The sequence below is a fragment of the Hemicordylus capensis genome, chromosome 5, assembly GCF_027244095.1.
Source record: "Hemicordylus capensis ecotype Gifberg chromosome 5, rHemCap1.1.pri, whole genome shotgun sequence".
Classification (NCBI taxonomy): Eukaryota; Metazoa; Chordata; class Lepidosauria; order Squamata; family Cordylidae; genus Hemicordylus; species Hemicordylus capensis.
In genome coordinates, this window is record NC_069661.1 from 254,913,527 (window position 1) to 254,928,653 (window position 15,127).

General features: G+C 45.1%; 1 protein-coding gene across 5 annotated transcripts in view; it reads right to left on the bottom strand.

Moving 5' to 3' along the window:
• Positions 1-453: 453 nt before the first annotated feature.
• Positions 454-15,127, bottom strand: part of TSGA13 (testis specific 13) — a 45,516-nt gene continuing 30,842 nt past the window's right edge. For all 5 annotated transcript variants that reach the window (XM_053257988.1, XM_053257986.1, XM_053257983.1 and 2 more), the window contains exons 3-6: positions 12,738-12,944; positions 4,454-4,554; positions 3,989-4,095; positions 454-667 (exon numbers count right to left, since the gene is read on the bottom strand). In XM_053257988.1, the coding sequence (XP_053113963.1) occupies positions 474-667; positions 3,989-4,095; positions 4,454-4,554; positions 12,738-12,944 (609 nt within the window). In that variant the 3' untranslated portion in view covers positions 454-473. The remainder of the gene's footprint in view (positions 668-3,988; positions 4,096-4,453; positions 4,555-12,737; positions 12,945-15,127) is intronic.

Sequence of the window (15,127 nt, forward strand, 5' to 3'; positions counted from 1 at the left end):
CCGCGATGACCAAAGGATAGCAATTGCAGAGAACAGGGCTGCTGTGGAAACTATTTTCCTCATCCTGTTTAGTTTGGGGAGAGAGAGTAGCTTTCCCTGGAGGAGTCAATATCCAGGCAACTGGGCTGCTGCACCAGGCTTACTTCCAGATGGAGGCTGCCCATCATAGATGGAGAGGAGAGCTGCTGGTTGCATATGAAGGGGAGACTTGATGTGTGAGCACTGTAAGAGATTCCCCTCCGGGGTTGGAGCCGCTCTGGGAAGAGCAGAAGGTTCCAAGTTCCCTCCCTGGCAGCATCTCCAAGATAGGGCTGAGAGACAAGATTCCTGCCTGCAACCTTGGAGAAGCCCCTGCCTGTCTGTGAAGACAATACTGAGCTAGATGGCCCAGTGGTCCGACTCAGTATATGGCAGCTTCCTAGGTTCCTATTGTACAGAAATGGAGTCGGAATATGGAGGGTGGACAGAAGGCTTTATTTGGTATATCTTGGTACGACGGAGTTGTTTACATGCCAGAGCTGGGCCTTGCCATACCTGAAGCCATCGTCTCCTGGTGCAATCAGAGTGGGCCTTGTTTCAGTCAGGCAGGAAAGTGTGAGAGGCTCCCAGCGGGATCTCTTTGGAGACCAGCCTTCAATGCTGGGCAGAGGTTCTGGTATCGTTGTGACTGGAACCAAAGAGAAACAGCAGCACTGGGTGAGATGGGCCTATGCCAAGGCATCAGAGAAGGTACAGAACCATATGAGGTATTCCATAGATTACATATATCATAGATTAGGGGTTCCCAATTTTGGGCCCTCCAATACTGTTGGATTACAACTCGTATCATTCCCAGCCATGTGCAGGGCTGTCCTGGGGGAGTGCGTGCAAGGATGGAGTGCTGGTACTTCTCAGCTTCTCTGGCTGTTGGAGGTGGGGATGGCCAGGGGGCTGTCATGGAGATCGCTGCCTTCTGCACTTCTGAATTTGCAACTACATCACTGGCCATGGGGCTGGGGGTGATGCAAGTCATAATCCAACAACATCTGGAGAATAAAAGTTGGAAACTCCTGCCATAGATAATAGACCAATTTAACATATGTGTGACCTTGTTGCTTGGAGGGCTTCTTGACCGCTTCCTCTACCAGCCTGAGGTTTTTTGTGAAGGATTAGTGCTTTTTGAGAGCTTCCTTCCTTCTTAGCTCTTGGGCTTCTCTCTCCCTTTTAGAGGGCTATTTCTTCATAATTCATTGCATATAGTTATATACTGCCTTTCTGTGAGGGTCTACAGGATCATCGAGAGTTAAAAGGAGGTCCAACAACAAAGTAATCAAACAGGACTTCTCTCCAGACCTTCTTTATTTAATAAAATTAAAACATAAGTAAGAACTACAACAGAGAACAAACATTTTGACGTAAACACGTCAACCTCAGTGTTCGAAGACTGAGGTTGACATGTTTATGTCGAAATATGTGTTCTCTTTTATAGTTTTTACTTATGTTTTAATTTTACACAATAAAGAAGGTCTGGAGAGAAGTATTGTCGCAGATACATCATCCGTACAGTTATCTCTCACCAACCATGAGGGTTCCGTTTGGGGGACACCTTGCAGTTGGTGAATTCGCAGTAGATGAGCCATTGAAATCAATGGCAAACCGGGGGTTAAGGGAACCGTAGCCGCAAAAAGACCGAAAAATACAGTAAAAAAACAGGGGGGGAATCCCCCCAATCAACAGAAGTCTAAGAGGAGTTAAGGGAACCCCTGAAAGTGACCCCTGACTCCTGAAAATCACAAACAAAAAAACAAAAGGGGGGGGATCTCACCAAGCCATGGATTCTCAGGTCATGGTTGGCGAGACCGGCCACAATTTCCCGGTTGTGGATACTCAAAACCGCTATTGGGAAACCCGTGGTTAGTGGGGGATGATTGTATTGTGTTACCTTTATATCAGCTAATAATCAAACAGTAAACATTAAGATCTTCCCAAACTGGCGGTCATCTGGAGGTGAACGTCAGTTCAACCAGCCTTCCCCCGCCCGCCTGCCTGCTGCCCACCTGCCCAGTCATATGAACAACCTCCTTGACTATCTCATTGCTGCAACTTCTGGGTTTTTTTGTCCTGATTTCTACCCCTTTAATAATTCTTTGATTTTATAATAATTCTTTAATAATCCTTTATTTTCTTATATTGCTGTATATCTAAACCTCCTTTGCTTGGGAGTTTCAGCCTAAAGCAAGGGAGTCTGACTTTTGGGTTCCTTGCTACCATTTCTTTTCTAGTCACTCCTCCTCATGAGTTTTTGAGGAAAAGAAAAGTTTTATTTGTTTGGGAAGTCCTTTCTTTTTGTAAGGCCAGAAACCCATAAGCTGTTTTCCTAGGACAACTAAAGTACTTCCCAACTTCCAGAGTGGTGGATAGCTTCTGCCTTTTAGGACTGACTATCAACAGTAAAGGATCCAGCAGTCAAGAAATATGCCACAGTCTAGCACTTGGTAGGGTTGCAATGAAGGCCTTGGAAAGGATATTTAGATGCTGTGACATGTCTACACCTACAAAGATTAGAATCATTCAGACAATGGTTTTTCCCATGACATGCTATGGATGCGAAAGCTGGATTTTGAAGAAGCAAGATAGGAAAAGCATTGACACTTTTGAACTTTGGTGCTGGAGAAGACTTTTAAGGATACCATGGACAGCCAAGAAAACAAACCAATGGATCATAGAACAAATCAATCCAGAATTTTCACTCGAGGCACAAATGACCAGGTTCAAACTATCATATTTCGGACACATTATGCGAAGACCCAGCTCCCTTGAGAAGTCAATGTTGGGAAAATTTGAAGGAAAGAGAAGATGACCAGCAGCAAGGTGGATGGACTTGATTATGATAGTAATGAATGCACCACTGAGAGACCTTAAAGGCCAAGTTGAAGACAGATCATCCTGGAGAGAATCTATCTGTGTGGTCGCTAAAAGTCAACACCGACTTGACAGCACTTAATCAACTTCCAGAGACTCCCAAGGACTCTCACACTTGAAGATCGGTAGAATTCAACTTTCACATGAATTTTCATTTGTTATTTAAGTAGTAAAAGGATTACTAAATATGGGCTGGGGAGGATTAGAAAGCTGTTAGCATTTCTTTGTACTTTAAATAGCTCTTTGATGGACTCTAGGTCCATTGGGCCTTATTTTCTTGGAATAAGTTTGAGTGCCTTTAGTCGGTTTTTTTTCTTTAATAACTTTTGATGCCAAGGAGTTTTCAGTCTTCTAAGGAAGGCATGCAGGAGGGAGAGAGAGCAAAATTAAACCAACTTCTTCTTTGGATGAGAAGCTTTTCACTTGTCTTTAAGAAGGCTGGTAGACAGCCAGACTAACTTACTGTATAGTAAAAAAAGTGTGCCATCAATTCAATTTCAACTCCTGGCGCCCACAGAGCCCTGTGGTTTTCTTTAGTAGAATACAGGAGGGGTTTACTATTGCCTCCTCCCATGCAGTATGAGATGATGCCTTTCAGCATCTTCCTGTATCGCTGCTGCCTGATATAGTAGCAGCGGGGATTCAAACCAACAACCTTCTGCTTGCTAGTCAAGCATTTCCCTGCTGCGCCACTTAAGGTGGCTGCTCTAGAACAGTACTGCTCTAGAATTACTCTTTTAAAAGGCTTAATTTCAACAGGACTACTCAGGAGTAATTTAGTCTGGCTATCAGCCATGGTTTTTTTATCTTAGTGCATTGTGAATTCATTTCCCCTTGTTTTCGGTTTCTTGTGCTGTTTTTATTCCTATGTTCTTTTCTGTTCAATTGTTGTGCAGAAATCATTGTTCCCCAAAAACTACTTTAATGGCTTTCAGTAAAACCAGCGAACCAAGGCTGGTTTTACTGAAAGAATTGCTGGAGTGTGTTTGGTTGCACATTATCCAATCAGTTTGGCAACTGGGGCAATAAAAGAGCCCCAATTTCAATGGCCTTCCTTTCCTCCCTTGAACAAAGGAGAACTCCTTACCTGTGCCAATGTGAGAACGCAAGTGTGGATACATCCTCTGCAGCCGCCTTTCAGCGTAACCTTTCGAAAACTGCGCTTCGCCCTTGAAATCCTTGTTAGTGGCAAACCTGCATGTAGGACAGAGGAGCGTTTCTCAGTTGAAATATTATTAATGAATGTTGTTTGTTGTTATGTTGAGGGCCTATCAGAACAATACAGGAGCAGCCATGATTGCAGATATCTATGTGTTTGCTTGTCCTACCCAGGACACTCTTGTGACACGCTGTTCTACCCACTTAACGGTCGTGTGACAAGCCTTGCTCACACCCCCTCACGAGTCTCCGATTTGCCATACTGACGTCATTCACTCCAGTTCTATCACTTTTATATTGTGATGCATTTAAATCACGTTCTAAGCCACCTTGAACTGCAAGATAAGGCAGGACGCACATTTGTTTCCCCCTTCAATAAGAGTCATGGCTTTACCTGAATGGTGTTGCTTGACCCGGCTTCCTGACAAGACCGAACAATTGTTTCTGGCTTGTTTTCAGTGGGGGTAAGCAGTAAGGCCTTGGAGTACTTGCACCCTGTTAGAAAGAAGGACGGGAAAGGGAACCGGTAAAAGTTCATTCCTGTGGGATGATGATGCAGAGGGAGAGATCCTGTGCTCGGAAGGCTTCTGCCATTTTGGGCCCTCTTCCCATTGCCGCAGTCTCCATATTGAGTCCTCTGCGGCAGGGTAGATGGGTATCAATGAGTCAATCAATAAACATCTTTATTATGGTCTCAGACCAGCATACGTACAAAACATAAAAGAGGTATGGGAGGCACGAAGATTTGTGATGCATAATGGGCATAAAAGGCATAAAAAACACTATGTAGCTAAAACCATAGAAGACATATGAGGCTATAAAAAAATCAATATGGCTATCTAAAAACTAAAGTGCTATAATAGCACTAAAATATGAAAGCTATACACTGGAGTTGTAAACCTTTTGTGTAGAATGAATTTGAAAGCTATGTCATGGTGAAGAGGGCGCGCCATAGCTGGGCCATCCTATTCAGGACCCGCTGCCTGTCAGGACCCGGCTGCCACACAAAACTTGGCAACGTTATGGAGAGCTGGTCTTGTGGTAGCAAGCGTGACTTGTCCCCTTAGCTAAGCAGGGTCCACCCTGGTTGCATATGAAAGGGAGACTAGAAGTGTGAGCACTGGAAGAGATTCCCCTCAGGGGAAGATGGAGCCGCTCTGGGAAGAGCAGAAGGTTCCAAGTTCCCTCCCTGGCAGCATCTCCAAGATAGGGCTGAAAGAGATTCCTGCCTGCAACCTTGGAGAAGCTGCTGCCAGTCTGTGAACACAATACTGAGCTAGATAGACCAATGGTCTGACTCGGTATATGGCAGCTTCCTATGTTCCAATACATGATGGCGGGTTCCACAGCAGAGAGCTCTAGAGTTGGGTTGGGTGTCCAGGAAACTTGAGGAGGAGGAGAAGAATGAGGTTGGAGTGGATGTCTCTATAGTATAGATAGTAGAGGAGGGTGTGCGCTGTTGTTTCAACCCGCCCAGAGTCACAGGGGCACAGGCACTCCGAGAGTGGGGGGTCTCTATATCTGCCCTCTCGTACAGCTGAGGGGAGGGTATGGCACTGGGCCAAGGTGAAGGCCCTCCTGTGATTTGGCAAAAATCCAGCTGCATTAGATTAATGGCAAGGGAGGCCAAATATCTTAACTTTTCATTGGAGTGGAAATTCGGGGGCCTGTCGAGGTCAGTTTGGCGTTCTATGTCAGTTATACACTGCTTGATCAGTGATTTTGCCTGATCATAGCCCATGGCCAGTAGGAGAGGCCCAGGAGAGACATTTTTGACCCGAGTGTCCACTCCCGGTTAGATTGCAAACTGTCCTGTAAGGTTAGGGAGGCTAGACCCAGTGGGCTGAGGGAGAGTTTGAGCCAGTAGTTGATCATGGCCATAGATGGATATCAAGTAAATAAAAATAAATAAATATCATTGTCAGGGGACTCTTCCAGACCGTAATTTATTCCAGCTTCTGCACAAATTCTGACAGGACATATCAGCCCAATTCAGACATTATGCTCTATGAGTGTACTGATGTCTGGACACTCATACACGTGTTTGTGTGAATGACTGTACCTGTGTTCATTAAAAGTGCACCTGGGTACAGACCCCTCAAAGGCAAGGTGTAGACAGGAAGTGTATTTCTATAGCTGCATTCAGCATAACATGTAGATGACCATACCTGTGGAAAGATCTGTACCTGTGTACACTGTACATTCATTGAACAAGTGTTGAACATTTTGTGTGAATGGACCTATAGCAACACATTCAGATGACATTAAAGGACATGGTGTAAGTAAGCTTGCGTCTGCAGCTGTTGTTGAACTTTAAAAAAAATGCAGCTCCAGCAGATGGCGCTAAGAACTTGGCTGGCATCTTTGAAGGCCATGTGGGCGCTTTCTAGATTAGACCCTACGATGGAGTCACGGCGTATCTGCTAAGTGTGCTTCTGTACTCCCTGTGTTGTGACACCTCAGTGCCCACACTGTCAGCAGGGTGCCATTCGCATTTCAGATTCCTTGTTTCTGATTTAATTGCTGCAAAATAGTGCTGCAACGTATGTGCGTTGCACATACCAAAGCATTTTACTGCGGTTGTAGCAGGTAATCTGGAAAGCGCCTGGACATGTTGCTAGATCTTCCTTCTATTCAAGTAGTATTGAAAAGACATGACTTTTGCACGGATTGTCAGCAGATGGAGCTAAGAACTTACCTGATGTTTTTTTAACATCATCTGGACATTATATCCAGCCTCACTGGCTGACATGAGGAAAATCACTCAGAGTAGTCCCAATGAAATTAAAAGGATTTCCTAAGCATTAGGCATTGCCTAACTTACCCTTTTAATTTCAATGGGATGAATTTGAGTAATTTGCCTCATCATGTCAGTCACTATATCTCCCATACAAATTTGCTGGATAACTTGCTGCCTGGAAGAGCCCAGGGTCATTTAGGACATTAACCTAGCAACTTTGTGGTCTGCCCAGTGGCGCTCTTTGCTAGTGAGCTACTCCGAGTTACAGAGCAGAGGGGTGGCACCATCCTGCCTACACCTTGGCATTAGGGTTGCCAACTAGTGGCTTTTATAGAGGATGTGTGACTATCTGGGGGGGCCAAATGCCCTCCTCCCCCCTTTTTTGCATTTGTTGTGGTGTCTGAACTTCTGGGGAGCAGCTGGAACACTTTGTTGGCTTAGTACTTTGTGTTCTCATGAACAGCTTCTCTTCTTTTTCTCTCCTTCCCCGGCTGGCATCTACCCAATGGGGAAGCCAGAGAGGCGGTTCTGTTTCAGTGGCAAGTTGCAGAGACAGGTGGGCCTGGTTTGCTTCCTTCATGTGGAGGTGGTGGTGAAGGCAGTCAGAATTTAGCAGTTCGCTAACTAACTTTACTCCGTTAGCAGCTACCCCTGCTAGCTGCATAAAAAGGCACCTTTTAAAGTGGTGGATCTTCTGTTTATCATGTGGAGAGTAACTGGCCCTGACCAACCACAGCACAGCATCCCTTCAAAGGCTGATGCTGGTGTGACCTTACATTTCTTTTTTGATTGTGAGCCCTTTGGGGATAGGGGAGCATCTTATTTATTTTTTCCGTGAAAATCGCTATGAAACCTTGTGTGGAAAAGCCATATTAGTAGTCCTAGAGAGCAGCAAGCGTGTGGGAGACCGTGCGGGCACCACTGCGCCAGCATACGAAGAGGCTGGCTCAGTAGCTAGCTAGATGCCCTGCCTTGAGCCAAGAGGTGGTTGCTGGCCTGGCTGGGGAGAGCAGTCTGGGTGGCCCAGCGGGGAGGAGGACAGAGGACTGTGTGTGTGTGGTCAGCCTAAGCAGGAAATGAATTTATGGCTCAGAAGCCAGAGCCTTGAGAACTCAGCACCTAGGCAGCAGACTGAGCAGACAGACAACTCACCTGGTCATCAGCTCCACAGTGGTGAGCTGTATTTATTCTCAAATTATCCAATTTTTATCAAAATGTGCATATATAATTTAAAAAATGCATATTTTATGCAAAGGGGTGTGTGTGTGTGGTGTGTAAAAAGCATCCCCTAATTCCACCTTTTTGGTGATGGATATCAATGTTTTTCACCATCTGGACCTAGCAACCCTACCTGGCATGGCTTCTCTCCCAGAAAGCCTTTGACCTATGTCCTCTCTGAGACTCTGAATACAGGTCAGATAGTTTATTTCAGTCATTAACCAGCTAGCAAAGAGTCAATACAACCTACAATATAACACAGTGCAGATAATAAACAGTACGATAAGAATATATAAATACTCCAGTGCTCTTTAACATCTACATGAAATTGCTGGGAGAGATCATCAGGAGATTTGGTGCAGGGTGTTATCACAAATCACACAAATCTGTTCCTCCATGTCAGTATCATCAGGTGAAGGCATAACCTCCCTAAATGCCTGCCTGGAGGCAGTGATGGGCTAGATGAGGGGTAACAAACTGAGAGTGAATCCAAATAAGACAGAGGTACTTATTGTGAAGGGTCAGAACTCAGGAGAACCCTGTGTGCTTGCTTAGGTCTGGTTTTTTTAAAAATAAAATAAAATAGAAATCCCTTCTCTCTCTTTTTCTATTATGTATGAGGAAAAACACATTTCCGTTTTTAAAAAACCCATAAGAAAAAAATACTGTCACTCCCATTTATTCAGGGTTGCCTTAGTGTTCTTCTGGTTTTCTTCAAATCCTAATCCCAATATGCTGGCACCATGTCATAGCTCCTACCAGAGCCAGAGGAGGAGGGGAGAATTCACTGCAGGTACTTTCTATCAGGTTTGGCTGATATGCCAGCTGCGTCCATTTCCTGAGATGAACGACCTCAAAACGGTGGTACATATGCTGGTAACCTCCCGACTTGATTACTGCAAAGCACTGCATGTGGGGCTGCCTTTGTATGCAGTCCGGAAACTGCAGTTGGTCTAGAAAGTAGCAGCCAGGAAGGTCTCTGGGTCATCTCAAAGAGACCATATTACTCCTATATTAAGAACTACACTGGCTACCAATACGTTTCCAGGCAAAATACAAGGTGCTGGTTATAACCTATAAAGCCCTAACACAGCTTAGGCCCTGGGTATTTAAGAGACCATCTTCTTCGCCATGAGCCCCATCACCTATTGAGATCATCTGCAGAGGTTTGTCTGCAGTTGCTACCAGCTCATCTGGATGATGCCAAGGAACAAGCCCTCTCTGTTGCTACCCTGAAACTCAGGAATGCACTCCCTGGGACTTTTACACACTGCAGGCTTCACCACGAGCCTTTACTGAGAAGTTGTAAAAAAATAATAATAATAATAAAAATCCAAAAAGTGGATTTTTTTACTCCAGATATAAATCGGGCTACACTCTAACCTGCAATGAAAAACCAAATTGGATGTGAACTGCTCCCTGATAACTCGCAGGGACTTGGGGGTAAATCTGCCAATATGTGGATGCAGCCCCTCAATTCCAGAGGAGAGGTGAGTTGTGGAAAACTTCCTGCTGAAATAAGAGCCTCCCCACCACTGACAACTTTTTAAAAGTCTCTATAGACACATTTATACACCCAAGCTTTTTAACTAGACTTGAGGTTTTAAATTGTTTTAAGGCTTTAATTTCTGTTTTAATTTGTTTTATGTTGCTGTAAACCACCCAGAGACAGAAGTTTGGAGCGGTGTAGAAATATATAACAAATAAACTAAAAATTGGATCTAGGTTGAATAACATAAGCACTAAGAATTAATGTTAAATGTTAAACTATCCAAGAATAAACTGTTTAAAGCTCATTTAACACTAACTCACGTTGGAGTTTGCACCTCGCCACACAAAGCTTAGCAATGTACATATTTATTTACTTGAAATATTTATTCTGCCCCTCACCCCTTTCAGTGCACTATTGCTTAGGGAGGCTTACAACAGCAATAGCAAAATTCCAGTTAGAGAGCGGAAAGGAGGCATAAAATGTCAGATCGTCCTGTTAAATTAATTTTTTTAAGGAGTAATAAGAGCATTATGAATACCATCATAAAACCTACAATAAAGAAAGATGTGCTCCAGTGTCTCTGTGGCATCCAAACTATGGGTAAACATGCATTCTGAGATTTTTTAAAAACGATTTTTTTGACATTTATGTATTTGCAAACATCTTTCCCAATTTCCCCACCCTACCCCTGAGCCCGACCTCTCCTCCCCAAGCCAGCCTTTGTGTGCTGTGCTGTGCTGGTTGGGGGTGGGGGGGGGAGATGAGGAAAGAAAGGAGAGATAGAGGGAAAGAGAAAGAGGAGGAAGAAGAGAGGAGAAGGAATACACACCTTCGCAACAAGCGATGTGGGTAAATCAATAGGATTCTTATCCTAAGAATAAGTCAAGGAAGTTGTCCCAGTTTTCTGACCATTTATCAGGTTTATTTACTTTTTTGAGGGCCCATTTTCCATGTGCCGCCAACTCAAGCACCCAGTCCTCACTCCTAGGAGGAGTGGGAGATCTCCATTGCTGCAGTATTACTCCCTTGGCCCCCAGTAAGCCTCTCCATAATCCATAGCCATTAGCATTCCCAACAGTCCCATATTATACAGGAAGTCCCTTATCGAGGCAAAAAACCTCTCCTCTGGAACAGGATGCTGTTTTCCCCTCAATGCATTTGCACTGAGCCCTTTGAAGTCTGGGTGAAGTCCATCTTATAATGTAAAAGAAACAACAAAGTTCACAAGAGAAGCCCCAGTTGCAGGAACAATGGCCAGGTTTTATTTACATCTTGCAAGTGGCTAACTGTTTACTCATCAAATGTTCATAGACCTACAGACTCAACACTTCTGGCAGTTTAAAAAAAGCCTTTCAGTGAGGCTTTCAGTGGGGAAGGTGCAGGGATGGGGTGTGTGTGTGTAAACCTGGGGGATTCTCTTCATTTTTCACCTTTGCTCTGGGATGGTTTGTGTGAAGAAGAAGCTTTGTGAAATCATGGGGCTTGTTTTGTTGTTGTTGTTGTTGTTGTTACAAATGCATTGCTACGCAGGCTTCTAGGATCACCCCACCCACAGATGGCCCCCCAAGACACCCCCCCCCCATTTGTGTCCCATATTCAGGCAATGGATATCCCATTGTACTACATACTTAAATTTTTCATCACAACAACCCTGTGAAGTAGGTTAGGCTGAGAGAGAAGTGACTGGCCTAGAGTCACCCAGAAAGTATTATGGCTGAATGGGGATTTGAACTCGGGTCTCCCCGGTCCTAGTCCAACACTCTAACCACTACACCACGCTGGCTCACTTACGGGCGAGCTGGAAGGGGTCAATGCGGTTCGATATAAGCAAGTGTAAATCACACCTTTAAAAGTGGTGATTAACTTATATTTAGCAGGGGGTGAGCAACTGGCCCTATACAACCCCAGCACAGCATCCTTCCAATGGCTGTTGGTGGTGTCTACCTTATGTTTCTTTTTAGACTGCGAGCCCTTTGGGGACAGGGGACCATCTTATTATGTATTATTTATTTTTCTATGTAAAGCACTTAGAGAATTTTGTTGAAGAGTGGTATATAAATATTCATAGTAGTAGTAGTAAAGTGATGCACATTGGGGTAAAGAACCCCAACCTTTGTAAACTGCTTTGAGAGGTTCACCTGCAAAGCGGTATATAACTGCAAAATAAATAAATAAAATAAACTTCACGTATATACTGATGGGGTCTGAGCTGTCAATGACTGACCAGGAGAGAGATCTTGGGGTCATAGTGGATAGCTCACTGAAAGTGTGAAAAGGGCAAATTCCATGCTAGGGATCATTAACAAGGGCATTGAAAATAAAAATGCTAATATTATAATGCCCTTATACAAATCTATGGTGCAGCCACATTTGGAGTACTGCGTACAGTTCTGGTCACTGTTTCTTAGGAAGGACATTGTAGAACTGGAAAAGGTGCAGAAGAGGGCAACCAAGATGATCAGGGGCCTAGAGCACCTTTCTTATGAGGCAAGACTACAACACCTGGGGCTTTTTAGTTTAGAAAAAAGACGACTGCAGGGAGACATGATAGAGGTGTATACAATCATGCATGGTGTGGAGAAAGTGGATAGAGAGAACCTTTTCTCCCTCTCTCCCATGAAATTGATTTCCAGGAAATTTAGGACCGACAAAAGGAAGTACTTCTTCACATAGCACATAATTAATCCATGGGATTTTCTGCCACAAGATGCGGTGATGTCCACCAGTTTTAATGGCTTTAAAAGGAGCTTAGACAAATTCATGAAGGACAGGTATATCTATAACCACTAGTCTGAGGGGTACAGGCCACCTCCAGCCTCAGAAGCAAGATGCCTCTCAATACCAGTTGCAGGGGAGCAACAGCAGGAGAGAGGGCCTACCTTCCCCTCTTCAGTCAGTCAATTTATTGCGGTCCATAGACCAGGAAAAAAAATGCCGGGGCAGGGGAAGGACAGTGCAGGGAGGGGGGTGGGAGCGGCCTTTCTCTCTTGCCCATGGGCTTCCCAGCGGCATCTGTGGGAAACAGGATGCTGGACTAGATGGGCCTCCTTGGGCCTTGGGATCTGTTCTTATGAGAGTTCCAAACTGCAAAGAAAGGACCTATGATCATTTCCCGTGCAGACTGAGCCTCTGAAAGTGTCCAGGGTCCCCTTTTAGGGTAACCCCAGCCCACTGTCCCCCTTCTAGGTGGCAAACGCCTCTCCCAATCCGGGAAAGAAAACAGCCTACCTTTCCTAACAAGTCCTTGGGGAAGAACTGGAGAGGCGTTGCAAGCTGCTGACCGGAAATGAGCAGAGGAAGAGGGTTGTTAGTCACAATCAGCGTGGTCTTGTCCTGATTGAACTCTGAAGATCTCAACATGATGGCAATTTCTCCCTTGTGCCGCTCCAAACGCTCTTGAAATTCAGCGTCAGTGAAAGGGATGAAGTACTGGACCTGGAATTGAGATGAAAGAAGCAATTAAGTAAACCTTTCTGGGAGAGTTGGGGATTTGAATATTTATAATGTTGGCCAGTTCATAGACTCATAGAACGTTTGAGCTGGAAGGGTCCTTTGAGGTCATCCAGTCCAACCCGCTGCTTGGTACAGGAAATGGCTGACAGATGTCCATCCAGGCTTTGCTTGAAAACCTTCAGTGGAGGGCCCACTGGTCCAAGTCAAACAGCTCTTCTATTTTGGAAATCCCTCCCAGTGTCCAGCCTAAACCTGCAAGGTGTCCCTTCAACATGCAAGGTGTCCACCACCAGTCAGCACTGATCTGAAACAGAAGTGCAAACAGTACAAAGCTTGGCTTTGAGCCAGAATATACATGTCTTGTTTTGGTGAGGACTGTACGGAAATGGCAGTGTCATAATGCGTGTAGAACGTTTTCCAGGAAAGGACACAGCTGATAGAAGCCTTACCCAATTTCCTGAAATGACTGTCCTGCTTTCCGGTGTTCACCACAAAAACTCCAGTTCCCATCATGCTCTGCTCTCCCTCCTCCCTCCCATCCCAGTTCCCCTCTTTCTCATGCCCTGAGCTCTTGGTTGTTTTGTTGCTGGTGACAGTGCCTTTGTTAGTGGCCAATTGTAGGGCATTGTGATTTGTGGTAGTTGATGACACAGAGATCATTGATGCAATGATGCATCAAGGCATCACTATGCAACGACCATGCAATCCTTTGAGAGACCATTGCTGAAATGTCAACATTAGGCTGTGAGAGAAGGAGGAGATAGAAAACATTATGGGCTAACTATGATGCACCAAATCTTTGAGAAGTTTTGATACAATTTGAAGAACAATGTTTATAACCAAAGTGGCAATTTGCAAGTAAGGGTTTTGCAGTGACAAGGAAGCAGAGAGACTAGGGCTGGGTTCAGACGTTAACATGGAACCATGCGTCCTGGGCCTGCAGTTCAACACCACCCTCCCCCCACTTTCCCATTCGTTGGGGAGAGCTGCCTCTCTGCAGTCAGCAAGACTGCAGAGAGGTGGGGGAGTCGGTTGTGAGGGCTTTTTTCTTTCCTGAAGGACAGCCCGCACAGCCAATCAGGTCGGAGCAAGGGAGGAGCTTCCTCCCTCAACTCTGGTTCCGTGGGGCCCAAACTGTGGTGCCAGTGTTTGGATGTAACGCTGGCAACGCAGAAATGGAGTTTGCGGTGGTGAAACTCTCCTCTGACTGACAGTTCAGAGTGGAGTTTTGCAAGGGAAACCATGGGTTGCTTTCCCTCACAAACTCCATTTCCCTGCATTCATATGTTCAGGCTAGGAAACCAGAGGAGAAGAGACCTCCGGTTTCCTGTTATGTCTGAACTGGGCCTAGACATCAGGAGGATTTCCTTCACTGTAAGAAGGAAATTTTACACAGGAAATCTTACCTCACATAGGGGTGGGCTCTCCTCTGGAGGTTTTCAAAACAGAGGTTGAACAAGCATCTGTCCGGGATGCTGGAGTGGATTCCTGAACTGACCCAGGGGGGGTGGACTAGAGCAGGGATTCTCAATGTTGGGTCCTCAGATGTTATTGGACTTTAACTCCCATAATCCCCAGCCCCAGTGGCCTTTGGTTGAGGATTATGGGAGCTGAAGCCCAATAACATCTGGGTACGCAACACTGAGAATCCCTGGTCTAGGGGACTTCCAAGGCCCTTTTTCAAGTCTAACATTCAATTATTCTGTGATTCTATAGATCTGGGTAACATAGTGTTTCCCAAACATCTGACACGAAGCACACTTCTGTTCTGAATTAAAACTGGGCCTCGTTCACTCTTGCATACTGAATATTTTATACTTTGAAACTAACGTCTTCTACCTCGCAGCAGAGTCAAACCTCTGTGTTTCTTCAGACTTCCTGTTCTAACTATTCCTCTTAACTGGACGAACAGTGACTCATACTCAGTTGCAATAGTGACTCGTGCACAGTGTGGGTGCGATCCTCCTGTGAAATCTCCAATCAGAAGCTATTCAGGGGACTCATCACAACTGATATGGAGATGTGGCACTCAATGGTGGCCAAGAGGAAGGCTGCAAGGCCTGAAACACTACAGCGGAAGGGCAAGAAAAATATTTGAAACAAATGAAGGCCAACCCAGTGGATCATACATAATGGATCCTCTTCAGGGTAGATGCTTCGGGCTC